The 16,844-nt window shown below is 40.5% G+C and overlaps 1 protein-coding gene across 1 annotated transcript in view; it reads right to left on the bottom strand.

The window, feature by feature from the left end:
* The window catches only part of LOC307102523 (uncharacterized protein C1orf87), a gene marked incomplete at both ends in the record, with an annotated part of 74,045 nt that overhangs the window by 45,143 nt on the left and 12,058 nt on the right, over positions 1 to 16,844 (bottom strand). The window contains 4 exons of the mRNA XM_079776118.1: positions 1,434 to 1,555; positions 4,112 to 4,375; positions 4,938 to 5,066; positions 12,449 to 12,662. Coding sequence (XP_079632244.1) covers positions 1,434 to 1,555; positions 4,112 to 4,375; positions 4,938 to 5,066; positions 12,449 to 12,662 — 729 coding nt within the window. The remainder of the gene's footprint in view (positions 1 to 1,433; positions 1,556 to 4,111; positions 4,376 to 4,937; positions 5,067 to 12,448; positions 12,663 to 16,844) is intronic.

Here is a 16,844-nt window from a genome sequence, read left to right as displayed (position 1 = left end):
TCTAGAGCTAAGGAGAGGCTTCCTGTCTAAGACTCCTAAGACCCACCGTATCTGTCAATGCGTGGCCACGTTTTCCTGTGCACAGCATATTACCTCTCACAATCTGTATTGTATGAAGCGTGGTTGCTGACTATTAAAAAAATATAGGGCTTTATGGGTCTCGGTAGGACAGTTACTCCTAGAGTGATATTTGTTTGGACTGTGAGCCCTTGAAGGAGTGACTGGGCCTTGCCCACCTCTGAATTCATTGTGCCCAGCAAAGTGTGCCTGGCACGCAGCTGGTTTTCAATGACTGTTTGATGAAGTATCAGAGTCAACAGAGCACATGTAGAAGGGAATTAAGTCTAACCCTTGGCCCAGGGACATTTTTACAGAAAACCATACCTTTTTCTTAAAGAGGTAAATTCCTTTCCCATGGCTCTTAATCACTGTGTCACGTTATTTGTAACTGGGAAGAGTATCTACTGGAAGGACAGTTAAAAAGTAGTAACAAACACTTCCATAGCACTTCCCGTGTACCAGGACTGACTTTAAGAACTTGGCATGAATGAACTCAGTCACTGTTATACATTCTTCCCATTTTACAGTTGGAGAGTGGGGGCACAGAGAGGGTAAGTGACTAGCCCAAGGCTCCACCTAGTGGCAGAGACAGGATTGAGCCCAGGCTTCCGGCAATGGGGCTATGCTCCTAGCCACGGCCCTCTGCCAGTTTTCTTAGAGAACGCAGAGACTGTCATGTTTTACTGTGTCTCATCTCTAAGGATATTCCTCATTTCCTATGTTTACTTTCAATCATTTCTTTCCCTTGAGATTATGGGAAGGGATTATTGATTCTGTACCTCAAACTTTTCTGTGCTAGTACCTGCAGCCAGGAGTTCACTGACTGAACTTATTTCCGGAACATACTCTAGATGAGTACTGCACCAGGACGCAATCCTTTCTTTCATTTCATTTCATTTATTTATTTAAAGCCTCACCCAAGGGTATGTTTTATTAATTTTTAGAGAGAAAAGGAGGAGAAACATCGATCATTTGCCTCTGGTACCTGTCTCGACAGGAATCGATCCTGCAACCTAGGTATGTGCTCTGACTGCGAATCGAACCCGCAGCCTTTTGGTTTACGGGATGATGCACCAACCAATTAAGCCACCTGGCCAGAGCCACAATCGTTATTTTATTTCAGAATGGGTTTTTTCATCTTTACACTGAAACCTCATAAAAAAGACACACACTGCTAAGAAACATATACAATTGTTGCAAATAATTTCCTATTCCCACCTGTTTACAGCACAGTGAGAGAAAACTGTAATGTAAGCTGAGTGTTGGTGAACAGCTATGTTTCTGCACTGCTCACCTAATAGGGAATTGCCTCCAAGAGGCTGGCCAGCTCTGAAAGTCTTGGAATAATGTGCCCACAGAAAGGGAGGAAGTACCTTTCGCTGTGATGGGTACCACCCTGAGCTTCCCTCAGGTTGCTGTCCACAGCTCTTCTGCTTTGCTGTGGATCATCTGAGGCTGCCACTTTCAGAAAACAGAGTAGCTTCTCATAATCCACCTGAAAATTAAATACGAAGCACAACATCCTCATTTAATTTACATGTAAGGAAAAGAGGCCTGCTGAAATGAAATGTGTTTGAAATATTATACCATGAAGAATTTTTAAAGCAGCTTTAAAAATATAATAATTATTAGTGTTTTTTAAAACCAAATATTACTATTATTCTCCCTCCTGGACAAATGGTAAAATTGCACTTCCTGGGTAGGACCATGTGACCAGTTCTGGCCAATGAGTTATAAGCAGAAGGGACATGTGCTATTTCTGGGTTGAGGATTAAACTGTTGACATGAGGCCTTCAGAACTCTTTCCCCCTCTGCCATATGTCCCAAACATTCCAGAGTGTCTGCTTCATCAGCCTGGGTTTTGGAGCTAAGATAATGACAGTGCCGAGAAGAGCCTGTGGCAAACTCATTACAGAAATGTAATGTAAATGAAAAATAAGCTTTTGCTGTTTTAAGCAACTGAGATTTGGGACTATTTGCTACTATGCTATAACATAGCCTTTAGCCTTTCTCTCTTTTATATATGTACTAGAGGCCTGATGCACGAAGATTTGTGCAAGAATAGGCCTTCCTTCCCATGGCTGCCAGCATCGCCTTCACTCTGGCCGGAGCTGCCTTCCGCCTCTCACCTTGTCACGTCAATATGCATATTCCCTACTTATTGGCTGTGGGTGCCACCATCTTTGTCATGGAGTTATGGTCAATTTGCATATTCTGTCTTTATTTGATAGGATTATATACAATATATGCTTATATTTAGATATATTCAGTAGATATATTCAGGTTATTTGGGGATAAGGTCTTAGTTACTAAGGTAAATGAAAAAATTTCAAAGTTTTATTTTATTACTAGAGGCCTGGTGCATGGATTCGTGCAACGGTGGGGTCCCTCGGCCTGGCCTACGGGGATCGGGCTGAAACTGGCTCTCTGACATCCCCCGAGGGGTCCCACATTGCAAGATCCCTCCTGCAGGCCCAGCCCCAGGACCTGGACACCCACTGGCTCCCTCCTCCCTCTTCTCTGGGTCTGGGGTACAGGTGACCAGATTCGGGGCTGATAGTGCCCCAGCAGCAACCTAACCCATGGCCAATTCCACAATGAATTGGGCTCCCTCCTCTATTGGTTGGGGCATCTGACGCCTGGTGGTCATTGTACGTCATAGCTACTGGGCGAATGGTCAGACAGTTGCTTAGGCTTTTATATATATAGATTTTTATTTTATTTATTATTATTTTTTTTACATAGAAAAGGACTGAAGGAATGTTGTCCATTTTCATTGCTGGGCTGGATGGCATCCTAAGGATTATGGTAGACAGACAACTCCAGAGCAGTGGAGGGGGCAGCATGGGAGAAGGAAGCTAGACAGGGTCCCGGATATAAACTAGATTTCAGACCAGAAAATTTGATTGAATTAAAGATCCAAGGAGGTTGTACTAATCAGTTGCCATTGTACTGCTAAATATTTCTCATATACATACAACTAATTTTATTTTTGCAGTTTAAAGATGGGCAGGAGTGAGAACTTACATTAATTTGTGTACCTACTAACTGCTAAGCATGAAACCAGGTTGGTTTTGGCCTGGTTTTCTATCATCACATGTTCACTAATGATTTTCCCATTGCTATTACTTCTTCCTCTTTTAGGGCACTTTCCTTTAGCTTCCTGAATTTGGTTACACTTGGACCTTGTTTTGTATTCACTTTCAAGTGTGAGCTTGGAAAGTGCAAGCAGAGAAAGAACCCTGCCCTTGTATTGGGGAACATTTATGGCCCTGGGTCTGCCATTAATTCTCTAGGTGCCCTGTGCAAGTTCCTTAACCACTCTGGGGCTCAGTTTCCTAATCAGCAAATTGATGGTGGTGAGTTATATTTCAAAAACTACCCCCCCCACACACACACACACTCTCTAATGCTCTAGGAACTGTCACACTTTTTAGTCAAGTTCTCCATTCTTACCAACTGCTCAGCTTGTAAACGGATTTAAGTGCACTCATTATCTTGACTCTCTAACTATCCCACTAGTGTTAGGAGTAAACAATGAAAGTTGGGAAGGGAAAGCTCATTAAAGAGAAATTAAGCAGGACTAAGAGACCTAACTTGCCTGGTTGGTGAGGCTCAGTGGTTGAGTGTCAACCTATGAACCAGAAGGACATGGTTCAATTCCCAGTCAGGGCACATGCCCAGGTTGTGGGCTCTATCCCCAGTGTGAGGTATGCTGGAGGCAGCCAATCAATGATTCTCTCTCATCATTGATGTTTATCTTTCTCCCTCTCCCTTCCTCTCTGAAGTCAATAAAAATATATTATATATAAGAGAGAGAGAGAGAGAGAGAGAGAGAGAGAGAGAGAGAGAGAGAGATAAATCTATTTTCTATTCTGGTGTATTCAACTAGAGATTTACACATATGAATATAAATAAGCTTTGCATCTTAGGGTTCAATAGTAAAGGTTATTTTTCAAGAAAGAAACTAGATTTTTAATTCTATTACTCTGGTGGGTTCAAGTAAAATAAAGGAAAGGAATGCACACTGGAAATTTCGAGGTGGCCATACCATTTTAGGAGAGCCACTCCTGGCAAACCTCTGGCAGAGGATCTTGACTGTTGCTAACTGCAGAGGGACTTCATGCCTCAGGAAGAGGTGGCTCAGCTGAGACTGAAGAAGAAATCCAGAAGCGATGGGATCCAGGATTTTCAGCTCTTTTTGAAGTTTATCTAATAATCCAGAACTCAAAGAGTGGGACTCGAGTTCTTTTCTGACTAGGGCGAGAAGAAAAGTGTCTTCTTTTGTCGTTCCACTTAGCCTCTGGTCAATATCCTGATACAACAACAACAACAACAACAACAACCAAAAATTAACAGGGCTCTGAAATAAGATGGCTGAAGGACCATTGTAAGGAGGCAGAAGCCTAGTAGGGCTGGTATCAGAGCATCTGCTTTCATGCCTAGCCTAGTATAGGACAAGTTAGTAATACCTGAGAGTAAGTGTCCAACCTGGGTGTACTTATTAGTTTACAATGCCTCGGGACCTTCTTCTTCAGAATAAAAGAAGCAAATAACTTCAGAGTACATACTACTTAAGGTATATCATCTTTGTTTTACAAAATAACCTTTTGATTATGTGAGAATTTAGAATGACATCTTAGAAACCCATTGGATTTGGGAGATGGAAAGTGGGAGGAAGGTGAGAAGTTCAGTTGGCACATTTGAGGTCTTCCTGTGAACTCTTCAGGAAAGTTTCCTGAAAAGCCAATTAGATATGTGGAGTTGGCTGTCTACCCTCAGACTGTCTTGTCTGTTCCACATCAAAATACACAGTCAATAAATAATACCCCTTAATCCACAACAGAAAACAACTCACCAACTCATAGTATACACACCTCTGGCTGGTCAGAGCATCCCCTTTCCATCTGCTCCAAAGACCAGTCTCTAAGTTTTCTCCTGGGGAGGCCATGGATATAGGACAGGGACTGGTCTCCAGTTGGTACAGAGCTGCAGTGAACATTTGCCTGGTTGGGAGTTTTAAAGAAACAAAGACAAATAAAGGGTAGTAAGTTTCAGAAGGGGAGCGGGGAAGAGAAAGAGGAAAGAAGAGAGAATATGACTGAGCCAACCAATTCCTTCCAACATATTCCCAGTTCCAACTGACTTAGTCCATGGAGTCTTTGGGTCATTGAGTCCCCAAAGAAGGAAGTTTGCCTCAACATCAATTTCAGCATTATGTAATCAACAAGTGTTTGACAAATATATTAATAATTAGATACATTTCATTTGTGTAAGAAAGAAGGTGTCTGCACAAAGTAAAATTAGGTGTTTATAGGCAAATTAGGGTTCTTATTAGAGAAGGGGTATCCTTAGGCTCTTGTATTTAGAAGATTCAGGAAGGGTAGCAAAGGCAATTGTGAGCTTTGTCAGGAATGGACTAGAAGAGATTAAAAGCCCAGACTATTACATCCCAAGAGCGATGTTTTTAAAGTTTACAATAGAATAAATGATGGAACAAGGGCCAATGATAACATCCCATTCCCTCTTGCCATGGAGTATGTGTATTAATCATGCTTTTTTCCCCCCTGTGTTTTATGAGAGTTTGATATCTTAGAGGGCCTGGCTGGAGGAGACTGTTCCTCCCAGTCCTAATTAATTCCTAGAGATAGTGAATAGCTTCCTGCTACCACACTGTTCATATGAAAACTAACCAGATCTTGGGTTCATATCCCCATCCATCTCCTTTATCTAACCCTCACACACAGAGCCAGTATTTCCCCTGCCTGGAATCAACCGAGGTCTAGATACCAGATCATTGGAGACCTATACCCAAAGTCCCCTGGGTTATTTAAGTTAGCCAGTTCTACTCTGTTAAGCCTGCCTTGCCTTTCTCAAGGAAACCCCAATAAAGGCCATGGCCTGTGCTTTCTCCTCACTTCTCCTACCTCCTGACTGACCTAGTTGCTTTGTTGCTTCCCTATGTAGCCCTAAGTGGTGTGGTATGCCCCTTTTCCTGGAAAACACAATAAACTCTTCTTTCAAAGGCAGTTGTCTTTATATCTGTCACTTTGCCATATCTGATGAAAATAAACTTCCAGGTACAAATCAGGGTGCATGGTTATTGTTAATATCAGGCAATTGGAAGGAGACATTATCAGAAGCATTTACTGAAAACTGAGTAGCCGTACTCAGTTGGTTGTCATGTTGAATGAATGACCTATTAGTATAGATAGCAACCTATGATGCTTGATGCTTTATAGTTATAAAGCATCCTATATAATAAAAGGCTAATATGCAAATTGACCAAACAGTGGAACTATGATGCACACTGACCACCAGGGGGCAAATGGTCAACACATGAGCTTCCCCCTGTTGGTCAGTGCACTCCCACAAGGGGAGCATCCCTCAGCCAGAAGCTCTTAGCCGGGCTCATGCCTGGCGAGCGTAGCATGGCAGCAGGAGCTTCTTCTACCTCCACAGCAATGCTAAGGATGTCCAGCTTCTGGCTTAGGACCGCCTCTCCTCCCCCCAGGAGGAGCGGGCCTAAGCCAGCAGCTGGATATCCCCCAAGGACTCCTGGACTGTGAGAAGGTGCAGGCTAGGCTGAGGTACCCCTAAGTGCACGAATCTTATGCACAGAGCCTCTAGTTTTAAAGAGAAATTAAGAGGCTCTCTAGAGTGGGCAGAGTGAGCAGAAGTAGCAGAGTTCTAGAATAGTCATAAAAGTAAAACATTTATTGGCCACATACTCTGTACAGGCATCATATAGGTGTTTTGCTTAATTCATTCAATTTAATCCCTACAGCAATCCTTTAAGGTAGATGCTATATATAGCACCCTTTTATACTTGGGAAGCTGAGGCTTACAGAAACTAAGTAACTTTATTCCTTCATTTAAGAAATATTTATGACTTGCCTAGTCTGGGCTAGGCACTCTGATAGGTTCTACAGTGAACAAAGCAGACCTGGTCCCTTTTCTCACAGAGCTACAGAGTGTGAGAGACACAGAAAGCAAAACATGGCATGGGGGCCACTATCAGAACAGTCCATGAGCCACCTAACCTGGACCTGTTTTGCAAATTCTCTTACTGTTTTAGTAGTTGCTTCACTAGTTGTTTTGAGAGTTTATGTGTATAATCTTATAATCTGAAAACAGTTTTTCCTATTCTTTTCTAATTATGCTTTTAGTTGCTTTATATTGTTTAATTATATTGGTGAATACCTCCAACATAATATTAAGAACCAGTGGAAAAAATACATACATTTACTTCTCCCAGGCTCTAATGTGAAAGCCTCTAGCATTTCTTACATAGGGAATTTTGGAAATAACAATGAACAAGATAAAATCTTATTCTCAGGGGACTTATAGACTCATTGAAGGAGAGAGACAAAGAAACAACTTATTTTAATAGTATGATGACATCTGCTATAGGGTTATGCACAGGTTGATCTAGAAGTACATTAGGAAAGGCACATACCTCAGTCTTGATGATTAGACAATGATGTTTCTCGACAGATCTGATATCTAAATTGAGACCCCAGTGTAATTAGGATTAAATAAAGATAGGGCGAAGAGAATTTCACACAAAAGGAATAGCATAGGGAAAAGATCTATACATATAAAAGCCTAAGCGACCGAACAACCGAATGACCAAATGAACTACCGGTCGACTGGTTGCTATGACGTACACTGACCACCAGGGGATAGGCACTCAACACACAAGATTGGGCTCCTTCCTGTCTGGATTGGGCCTGTGGGGATTGGGCCAAAACTGGCTATCTGACATTGCCTGAGGGGTCCCGGATTGTGAGAGGGCGCAGGCCAGACTGAGGGACCCCACTGGTGCACAAATCCGTGCACCGGGCCTCTAGTAGGAGATAAAAGAGAACGGAACTCTATTTGGGAAACTGAAGTTCAGTTCAGTGAAAGGTGGGGATGGGAGGGAAGTAGAGAGTAGACAAAGTTGAGTTAAAATGATCAGTTAAGGAGTTTGAATTTTATACTGGGGCATTGAGAATTAAACAGTGGTCTTAAATGTTTTAAGTAGGGGTTACATTTGATCTGTGGTTTTGAAGTTCCTCCCAAAAGAGGTAGGGTATATATATCCCTGCCCCGTTAGTGTTATGCTTTGCCATGTGGCTTGCTTTGGCCAATGGGAGATTAGTGGATATGACACAAGCAAAGGCTTAATGTACTTGTGGTTGAGTTTGTACTCTTGAAATGTTTCCATTACCGTGACAAGAACTTGCCTTGATGAACCCACTGATTCAGACCAATAAGAAAAACACAGAGCAGACCTGAACCAAATTTTCCATCTGGAGCCAAGCCTGGGAATGTCCAAGTGAAATAAATTAATGCTGTGTTAGCTCACATCTGCTGAAGTAAGCATAAATTACTATAAACCACTGAGTGAGTGTTGGGGTGATTTGTTACACAGAAGTATTATAATAGCTGACCAATACAGAGAGGGAAGCATAGAAAAGGAAAGCCAATTTGATGATAATTAAAGTCTCCCTGCTGAGGTACAATGGTGGTCTGACTAGGATGATGTCAGAGGAAACATAAGGAAGAGGGCAGTTTTTGAGAGACATGAAGGAGGTAGAATTTAAAGGGCTCAGTGACTAGTTGGATATCAGAGTTAGGGAGAGAGAAGAGGAAAGCATGCCCAGGTTTCTTGCTTGTGCAACTGGGAGAACTGGGACATCATTTTGTGAGACAGACCACAAGACGAAGAGTGGGATTGGAGATTTTGCTTTGAAAATATTGAATCTGAGCCACCAATGCATAGCCAAGTGGAACTGTCCTTCACATCTGTCTATTCATTTCTTAGAGGAAATAACATTCTGTGCCTCTACCTCCCTCACAGGGCTATTGGTGTTTTGTTTTTTTTTTGTTGTTGTTTTCTCACAGGGCTATTGAGCAGAATAAGCAATATAAAACATGCAAAAGGGGGTTAAAAGAAACACCACCAATCAGCCGTGATAATTATCAAAATGAAAGCACTAACACTTTCATTTTCATGCTGCCAGATACAAAAAGCACACTCTAATTTTATTTTTGAAACCATGCTACTGAGTTTGTTGCTAGTCACACATTCTTTTTTATTTTCTGAGAGAAGGCAGAACTGATTTTTCTGAGAAATAATGTAAACAACATATATATTTTCAAAAACACATAAGGAGAAGAATTTGGAGACAAAAAGATCCTAGGGTTGGTGGTGAGAAGAGCCAGGCTCTTCACTTGTGAGACTGAACTAAACATGAAGCTCTCTGGGCCTCTCCTTCTTCATTTGTGAAATGAAGGTTTGTACTGGTTGATTTCTAAGATATCTAACTGTTCTCACACACATGAAATAATGGATTTACTTAACATTTTCTGCTTTACTTACCTCCTATTAATGATATGATACCCATCAAGCTGCATCTGTAATTTAGAAAAGTTTCCCACTTGCCCATCCTCACCCACGTTAGCATAAATCTTTATCAGTAAATTCTCTTTTGAAGCAAATTCAGTCCAGATTATCTGTTAGATACCACGCAGGAAAGCTTATTTTCATCGATGTGTGAGGGATGAGGATCTAGAATGAGTTCTGATTGGTTTGTTTTTTTCACTGAGGCATGATTCCATTTACCACTTATCAAGGTGGTAATGAGGGTCTCTGTACCAGACAACTGTGGCTGCCATCTGGCAGGCCAGCTCCACACACTTGGCAGACAGAACCAATTAGGCCCACACCTCCCACGAGGCCTTGCTGTGTTTGGTGGTTGAGTGTTAGCCCTACTGAGCCTCCCACGAGAAACCTCACTGAGTTTTTCTTGTGGGGGAGAGACATGTCATCTCCCTCTGTCGCTCCAGTGCTAGCAAAGAGTCAGATTATGGAGGCTCATGAACAGCTTACCCAGCGAACATGCTGCCCATTATAATGGCTAACACAGAGCCTGTTCTAGGAATGGGCAGCTCAGTGTGGCAGGGGGCATATTAAGAAAAAATTTATAAGAGAAAACCTAGAAATGACTTACATGCCAAAAATAAGGAATTAGTTAAATGAGCCATGTTATATTCCTATAAAGGAATGAATACAGTTTGATGATTAAAGACCTAGAACCTGGGCTTCAACTGGGCTCTGCCACTTCTCAGTCTTATGATCTGGACAAGGCTCTTGAACTCTCCGTTTCTCAGTTCTTTCACCTGAGAGAGGTAATAAGTGTTCCTACCTCATTGGGTGCTTGAGAGTAGTTAGTTAGTTAATCTATGTAAAGAGCTTAGAATAGCTCCTGGCACAGAGTAAATGTTATTTAAGCGTTCTGAGTATGACTCATAGAGCCATTAAAGAGGATGCTTAAGGTGAATTTTGTGAAGCTGGAACAGAATTCTTGCTATGAAGTGAATCAAGCAGGATAACAGAGTATATATATCATGATTCTTATTTTATATCTATCCATGGAGGACAGAAGAGAAAGCTATATACCGCTGTTTTTTCTTTTCAGTTGAGTTTTGTCTTCTTGTATTTTCCAAAATTCCTACATGAGTATGTGATATTTTATAATTAGGAAGATCAATATTAAGAACAGAAAAGAAAACCTGGGTAAACACCTTATCTGGACATTTTGGAGTTACTTTAATTTTTCTGTGTCTCAGTTTTATCATCTATATACCATAGTGATAGAAATAACCTCACAGATTAATTCCAAGGAGCAAATAATAAAATTTACCTGAAAGTGACCAGGCCATAATAAAGTGTTTTATAACTATAATATTCTTACCAAAGTCATCCTTGGGAAGCAACAAAAACAAATATATTAATGCCAGAGTCAAAATTAGGTGAAACCTCAGAGGTCTTTAGATGTTCATAATAGATTAGTTTACCTCTGCAGATGCATTATGTTCTGCTCCAACCAAGTCCTAAATTCAAGGACTCATTATTAGAAAGCCAAAAGAACACATGACTTGGGGAATAGGAAGCCAGAGTTCCAGCACAGGCTGTGCCACTGACATTTTGGGCACGTCACTTTTATTTCTGGACCCCACTGTTCAAGTAGATCTTTCAGAGTATGGTCTAAGGTCCGTTGTTGGGCTGTTAACTACTCCAAATTGCTTTTATCCCCCCAGAGTTCTTATGAACAAAAGTCACAAATCCATAGGCTTTTATTTTCTCATATAACTAAAAACTAGCTCGTATCTGAGAGATTTAGTAGGTGTTATTTAAATTAGAAACTAAAAATAATTATATTAGAGTGTACTGCAGACTCTCAGTATTCTACTAAAATATCTGGCTATCACTTAATGCTTGGCAGTACTTCAAAACTCCTACTCTATGTATCTGTTTAATTGCTGTTTCAACAATTTTTGGAAATGGCACTTTTGTTATCAATGAATTGTTAGTTTTGTCTTGATTTGGATCCAGTTTGCAATTGCTGCTATTCTTGTTTTTTAATTACAAAATACTAATCATTTAGATTCCTCATTATCATGTTAGTTTGTTGTGGATGATTTGGTTGATTCTGAACAAGAGTGCAGTGATATAGATTTCTATCCAGATAGTTTTGGGCTGATAATTTTTTGATGTCTAGATATGGTTGCACTGGATTTTGAAAGTAAGTGATCTTTCCCTGGAATGTTAAAGAAGACAGACCACCCTACCTCTAACCTACCCCAGATTTACATGTATGGTGATAATTATCACTATACTAAAGGCCTGGTGCATGAAAATTCATGCACTTGGGGGTGGGGGGGTAGGGGGAGTGTCCCTTAGCCCAGCCTGCATCCTCTTACAGTCTGGGACACCTTGAGGGATGTCCACCTGCCAGCTTAGGCCTGTTCTCTGGGGGATTGGGCCTAAGCTAGCAGTCAGACATCCCTCTGACAGCCCAGAGCCCTTGGGGGATGTCTGACTAACGGTGTAGGCCTGCTCCCCCTGGAGGAGGGAGCCATTAGTTGGACATCCTTAGCACTGCCACGGAGGTAGGAGAGGCTCCCACCACCGCTGCTGCGCTGGCCAGCCATGAGCTGGCTTCTGGCTAAGCGGCGCTCCCCCTGTGGAAGCGCACTGACCACCAGGGGGCAGCTCCTGCATTGAGCGTCTGCCCCCTGGTGGTGAGTGCATGTCATGGCTACCAGTTGTTTCAGGTGGTTCCACCAATAGGGTCAATTTGCATATTACCCTTTTATTATATAGGATGTCCATCATTGAGTGAGTCATAGACAGAGTAGGTTGACCAACTCAATTTGTGGTCAACAAAGATGCAATATATACAATAATCTAAAATTCATTTTCAGATATAAAAAATTCATTCTAAGTCTATCTTATGCAAAATACATCAATTACCATTTGTATGAATATATGCCTCTATCCTAACTGAATTTTCCTAGCCCATTACCAAGAACAGTTCAGGTATTTGTCACTCACTTTGCCATCCAGAAGTCTGCGACCGAGTGCTCCCGTTAGGAGTTTCTGGTTGTCCTTGGGGGGCTTGTTCTCTTGCACATCTTCTGGGCCATGACTGATTTGATGATCAGTGGGATTACTAGGAGCTGGGTGGTCTCTGCACATCTGCCTTGCGTTATCAGTCACAGATTTCTGGAACACTCTTTGAGTGTCTGCCTTCAAGTTCTCCTCCTTGCTGTGAAGAAAGGTTTTGCACTTTGTTACTCACAGGGTGGATTTGCATGTGCTAGGCTGGCATGAGAAAATAGAAGGTGTTTGTTGGTGTGAACAGTAGTAACCCAGCTTTGGGGAACATGGAAGTAAATGTTGGTTATTTGTCTAGGGATCATTTACCATAGAGAGGCCATGTAATTATTTCCTTAGCCTTCATTTCCCCTCCCCTCTTCCTCATACTCATAAAGATCATCTGTCCATCTGCTCCAAAGCTCTTACTGTAAGTAATGACAGTGTCAAAATGAACCTTACAGATCATCACATATCTTGCTTACAAGCCTGAAAGGTATTTTTGCTGTTTGTAACTAGAAAAAGAAGAAAGTCAAGGCTGTTCACCAGCTCCAGGTCTGCTCTGTGTCTTCCCTCAACTCTCACTTTGAAGCTTCTTTTCCTTTCATTAGTCCTCCATTTAAATTTAATGTTACATAGGCAGGGATGGGGAACTTCTGGCCCGAGGGCTGTATAAGGCCCACAAAAACATTTGGTCTGGCCCTGCCAGGAGTTAATTAAATGTTTGACCAAATATAACAGGCTAATATTTAAGTTGACAATTTTGTATGGCCTGCAAATGATGTTATAAATATCCAAACGACCCTTGGCAGAAAAATGTTCCCCACCCCTGAATAGAGAAAAGAAAAGGAAAATAAAAACCCGATAGGAATGATTCATGAAAATGCAAATAATAAACAAAATTTAAAAAGTATTCAACCTTGTTTCATTACTAAAGACTTATAAGTCAAAACAATTGCAAGGCACCATTTTAAATATAGAAAACTTAAAAAAAAAAGTGAATGGCTACACCAAAAGATCTAAGTAATTGAATGGGTAACCTGACAAAATGTATTAAGGGTCAGGAAGTTGAGACTCTTTAGCTTATTAAATCAAATTTTTATGATTGTGTATTATGAAAAAAAATGTAGAGCAGAAAAATTAAAAACTCTAAATATTTAGTAATAGGTGGATATGTTGAATATTTAATTCTATGTCTATATGATAAAATGTATAGAGCTATTAAAATAGTTAGGAATAATTTTAATGTCACAAAAAAGTCCAGTTATACAAATAAGTAGAAAATATAATTATCTCAACTATGTACAAAGTATGTCTGTAATATATGTGTTTATGTGTGAGTACACAGTATATCTAGAAGGATATAAGCCAAAGTAAACAGCAAGTATCTCTGGGTAGTAAAACTCAGTAGATTCCATTACACTCTACTACATTATGCAAATATTATATAACATTACATCTCATAAAACTATTCTTAATTTCCTACATGAGAAAATATTATTTTATAATTGGAAAAATAAATTTCAAAATAGTTACGTCTAGAAGGGATTCTATAAATTCTAGATGTTATTATTAATATAGTAGGGAGGATCTATTTTAAAGCATGTCATACTCTGAGTATGAAACAGTCACCCCAGTATTTGTTTATTTAGTAAAACCAAACCAAAGGCAATGATTTAGATGTATTTTTTTGGTAGTAATCCTCTTGGTTTAGCATGAAAAGGAAAGAAGGCCTAGGAAAGAACCCTGGGAACTCCTACATTTAATAGAGGGAAGAGGAGCCCTAAACGGCAATTTAGAATAAATTTTCAGTAAGGTGGAGAGGGACCAGCAGTGTGAGTTCTTGGCAGCAAAGTGAAGAGGATGTTTCCAGAGAGAGGGCATAGTGAACAGTGTTAGTTACTCCTGAGAAAGGTAAGCACTGAAAAGTGTCCATTGACATCACCAGGAATCTTGGCAAAAGAGCTTCAGTGAGATAATGGGGGTGGATACTAGACTGAAGTGGGCTGAGAAAAGAGCCAACTGAACCAGAGAAAAGTAGAGGATATCATTGATAAAATAGGATGATCTCTGACAAAGTGAAATGGGGTGTCACTGAGAGAACAGAGGTGGAAATGAAATCTCAAGGTTGGGTAATAGGGAGCTAGGTGAGGATGTAGGCAAATTTATTTGTACATTTGGTGCCAGGATGTTGATCAAATTGCTGACAGCTTGAATTTTCTTTTGATATACATGGTATGGGTACCTGTTGGCTCTCAAGGGGGAAGTGCTGGGGTAGGAAGTCTGATTAAGGGTAGATGGCTTGAAATAGCTGCTATGAAGAGTGGAAGATAGCTGATCAGTTGGCGGGGCAAAAGTGAGTGAACATGAAGGCTGGAGATCATGACTTTGTGGCATCAGCCTGAGAGGGTGAATGCTCTCCTCCAGGAGTGCCCAGTAGTCCTTGTGGAGATGTAAAGAACACAGTGGGGGCACATTCAGGGCTGGGACCGTGCCAGACAGGTACAGTCAAATAACAACAGAGCAAGATGGGAATATAGAAGAAAGATGTATATTTAATAAATAGTTCTTGCAATGAGAGAAGATGTATAGCATATGGTCCCTGCCCTTAAGGAACTTAATTTCATTTGGTTGTCCAAAAATAACACAAATAATCAAGTTAACAGCTGGTATAACTTGCTTCTATAAGTTAGATAGATAGCTCCTAGCTAGAGGTTACCTTTTGGAGAGTTGTAGAGCCCAGAAGGGAATTCCAGGAGGGCTTCTAGGATATTGGTACTATTCGGTTTTTCGATCTGGATGGTTGTTGCATGGGTGTATCATGTTTGTGAGAATTCAGTGAGTATACTTATGATGTGCACATCTATGTCTATGCATATAGATATATTTCTAAGTATTTAAAGAAATCGACATAAATTTTATACAAATAATATGAAACATATCTCATTAACTTATAGATAAATGTCAAGTGAATGTTACAAAGAATCAGTGATATTTGAAATTCATAAGAGGAATAACCGAAATAAATCAGACAAATACCATATAGTTTCACTTATTTGTGGGATATAAAAAAACATGCAAAACAAAAACAAACTCATAGATACAAAGAATGAACTGGTGGTTATGGGAGGGGAAGGGACTTAAGGGGAGGGTGAAAGGGGAAGGGACAGAGGGGACCAATTATATGGTGATGGATGGTAACTAGACATACAGTGGTGAACACTATGTGTGTATACAGATATCAAATTATAATGTTGTACAACTGAAATGTATTTGTACCCCAATTTTACCACAAAAAAACTTAATGAGTAATAGTTACAGTTTGCAATGGTTGCAAAAATAATGTTACGGAGCATTTAACTCCATGACAGTCACACTAGTCACTTATATACTCTAGTTTATTTAGTCTTCAGATCAACCCTACAGATAGGTGATATTTGTCTCTCATTTTAGGATGAAGGCATTACGTGTCAGAAAGTTTATTTGATTTGTCCAATTCTACATGGCTTTTCAGTAGTGAAGCCAGAATGTAAACCTCGGTCTACCTGGTTGCACCTAAATTCCTACTGCCCATAGAAGAGACAGGAGAGACTGCATGGAAGTTTGGGATTACATGAGGAGCAGAAAGTAGAGAAGGTGGCAACAAAAGCAGGTAGTGCAGGATTTACAGGCAAACTGGGCACAGGGGCAGAGAGTTAGTTCTTCCGGGTGAAATTAAGGGATAAATTATCTTCACTTTAATCACCTTCAAAATCTTTTTGTGGGCAGTCTCAGGACAGACTAGCCTGAGAAATGTGAAATATATCTGCCTGTCTTTAAACAACCACAGTAGATATAAAAACCAAAAATGACCTGTTAAATGTTGTTTTTTTTTAAAAAAACACACACACATACACAGCAGTTTAAAATTATCATGAAAATGACTCCCCAGCTGAGAAATGGCGTGTGTCTATTGTTAGCACAAATAGCTAGTCAACACACATTGGTTGTTATGCTGTTCACAAACTCACAGTTCTTTCTTCTAAGCTTGTGTGCTATCTACCTGTGGTACTGAAACTAGAAATCTGCCATTTCAATAGAATAAAAAAAAAATGCCATCAGTACTCTCTTGGAAGCAAGACACAGCTCGCTTCTTCATAGGTACTTCTGACTTAAGCTGCTGCTCGCCGGGACACAGTGAAGAGTTTTGTGTCTTCTGGGAACTACAGTAATTAAGGGGGATTATTTTATTGCTGAATGATAAATAAACGTGGAGAAAACTATCCAATTGTTCCCTCTCTCACACTGGGCTCTTTCAGCCTTTTGGTGCCACCCTCTGCTACCGTTCAGAGTCTCAGAGTTAGAAAGGAACATT

The sequence above is a fragment of the Cnephaeus nilssonii genome, assembly GCF_951640355.1.
Source record: "Cnephaeus nilssonii genome assembly, chromosome: 7".
NCBI classification, from domain to species: Eukaryota; Metazoa; Chordata; class Mammalia; order Chiroptera; family Vespertilionidae; genus Cnephaeus; species Cnephaeus nilssonii.
This window is presented reverse-complemented; position numbering and strand designations above follow the sequence as displayed.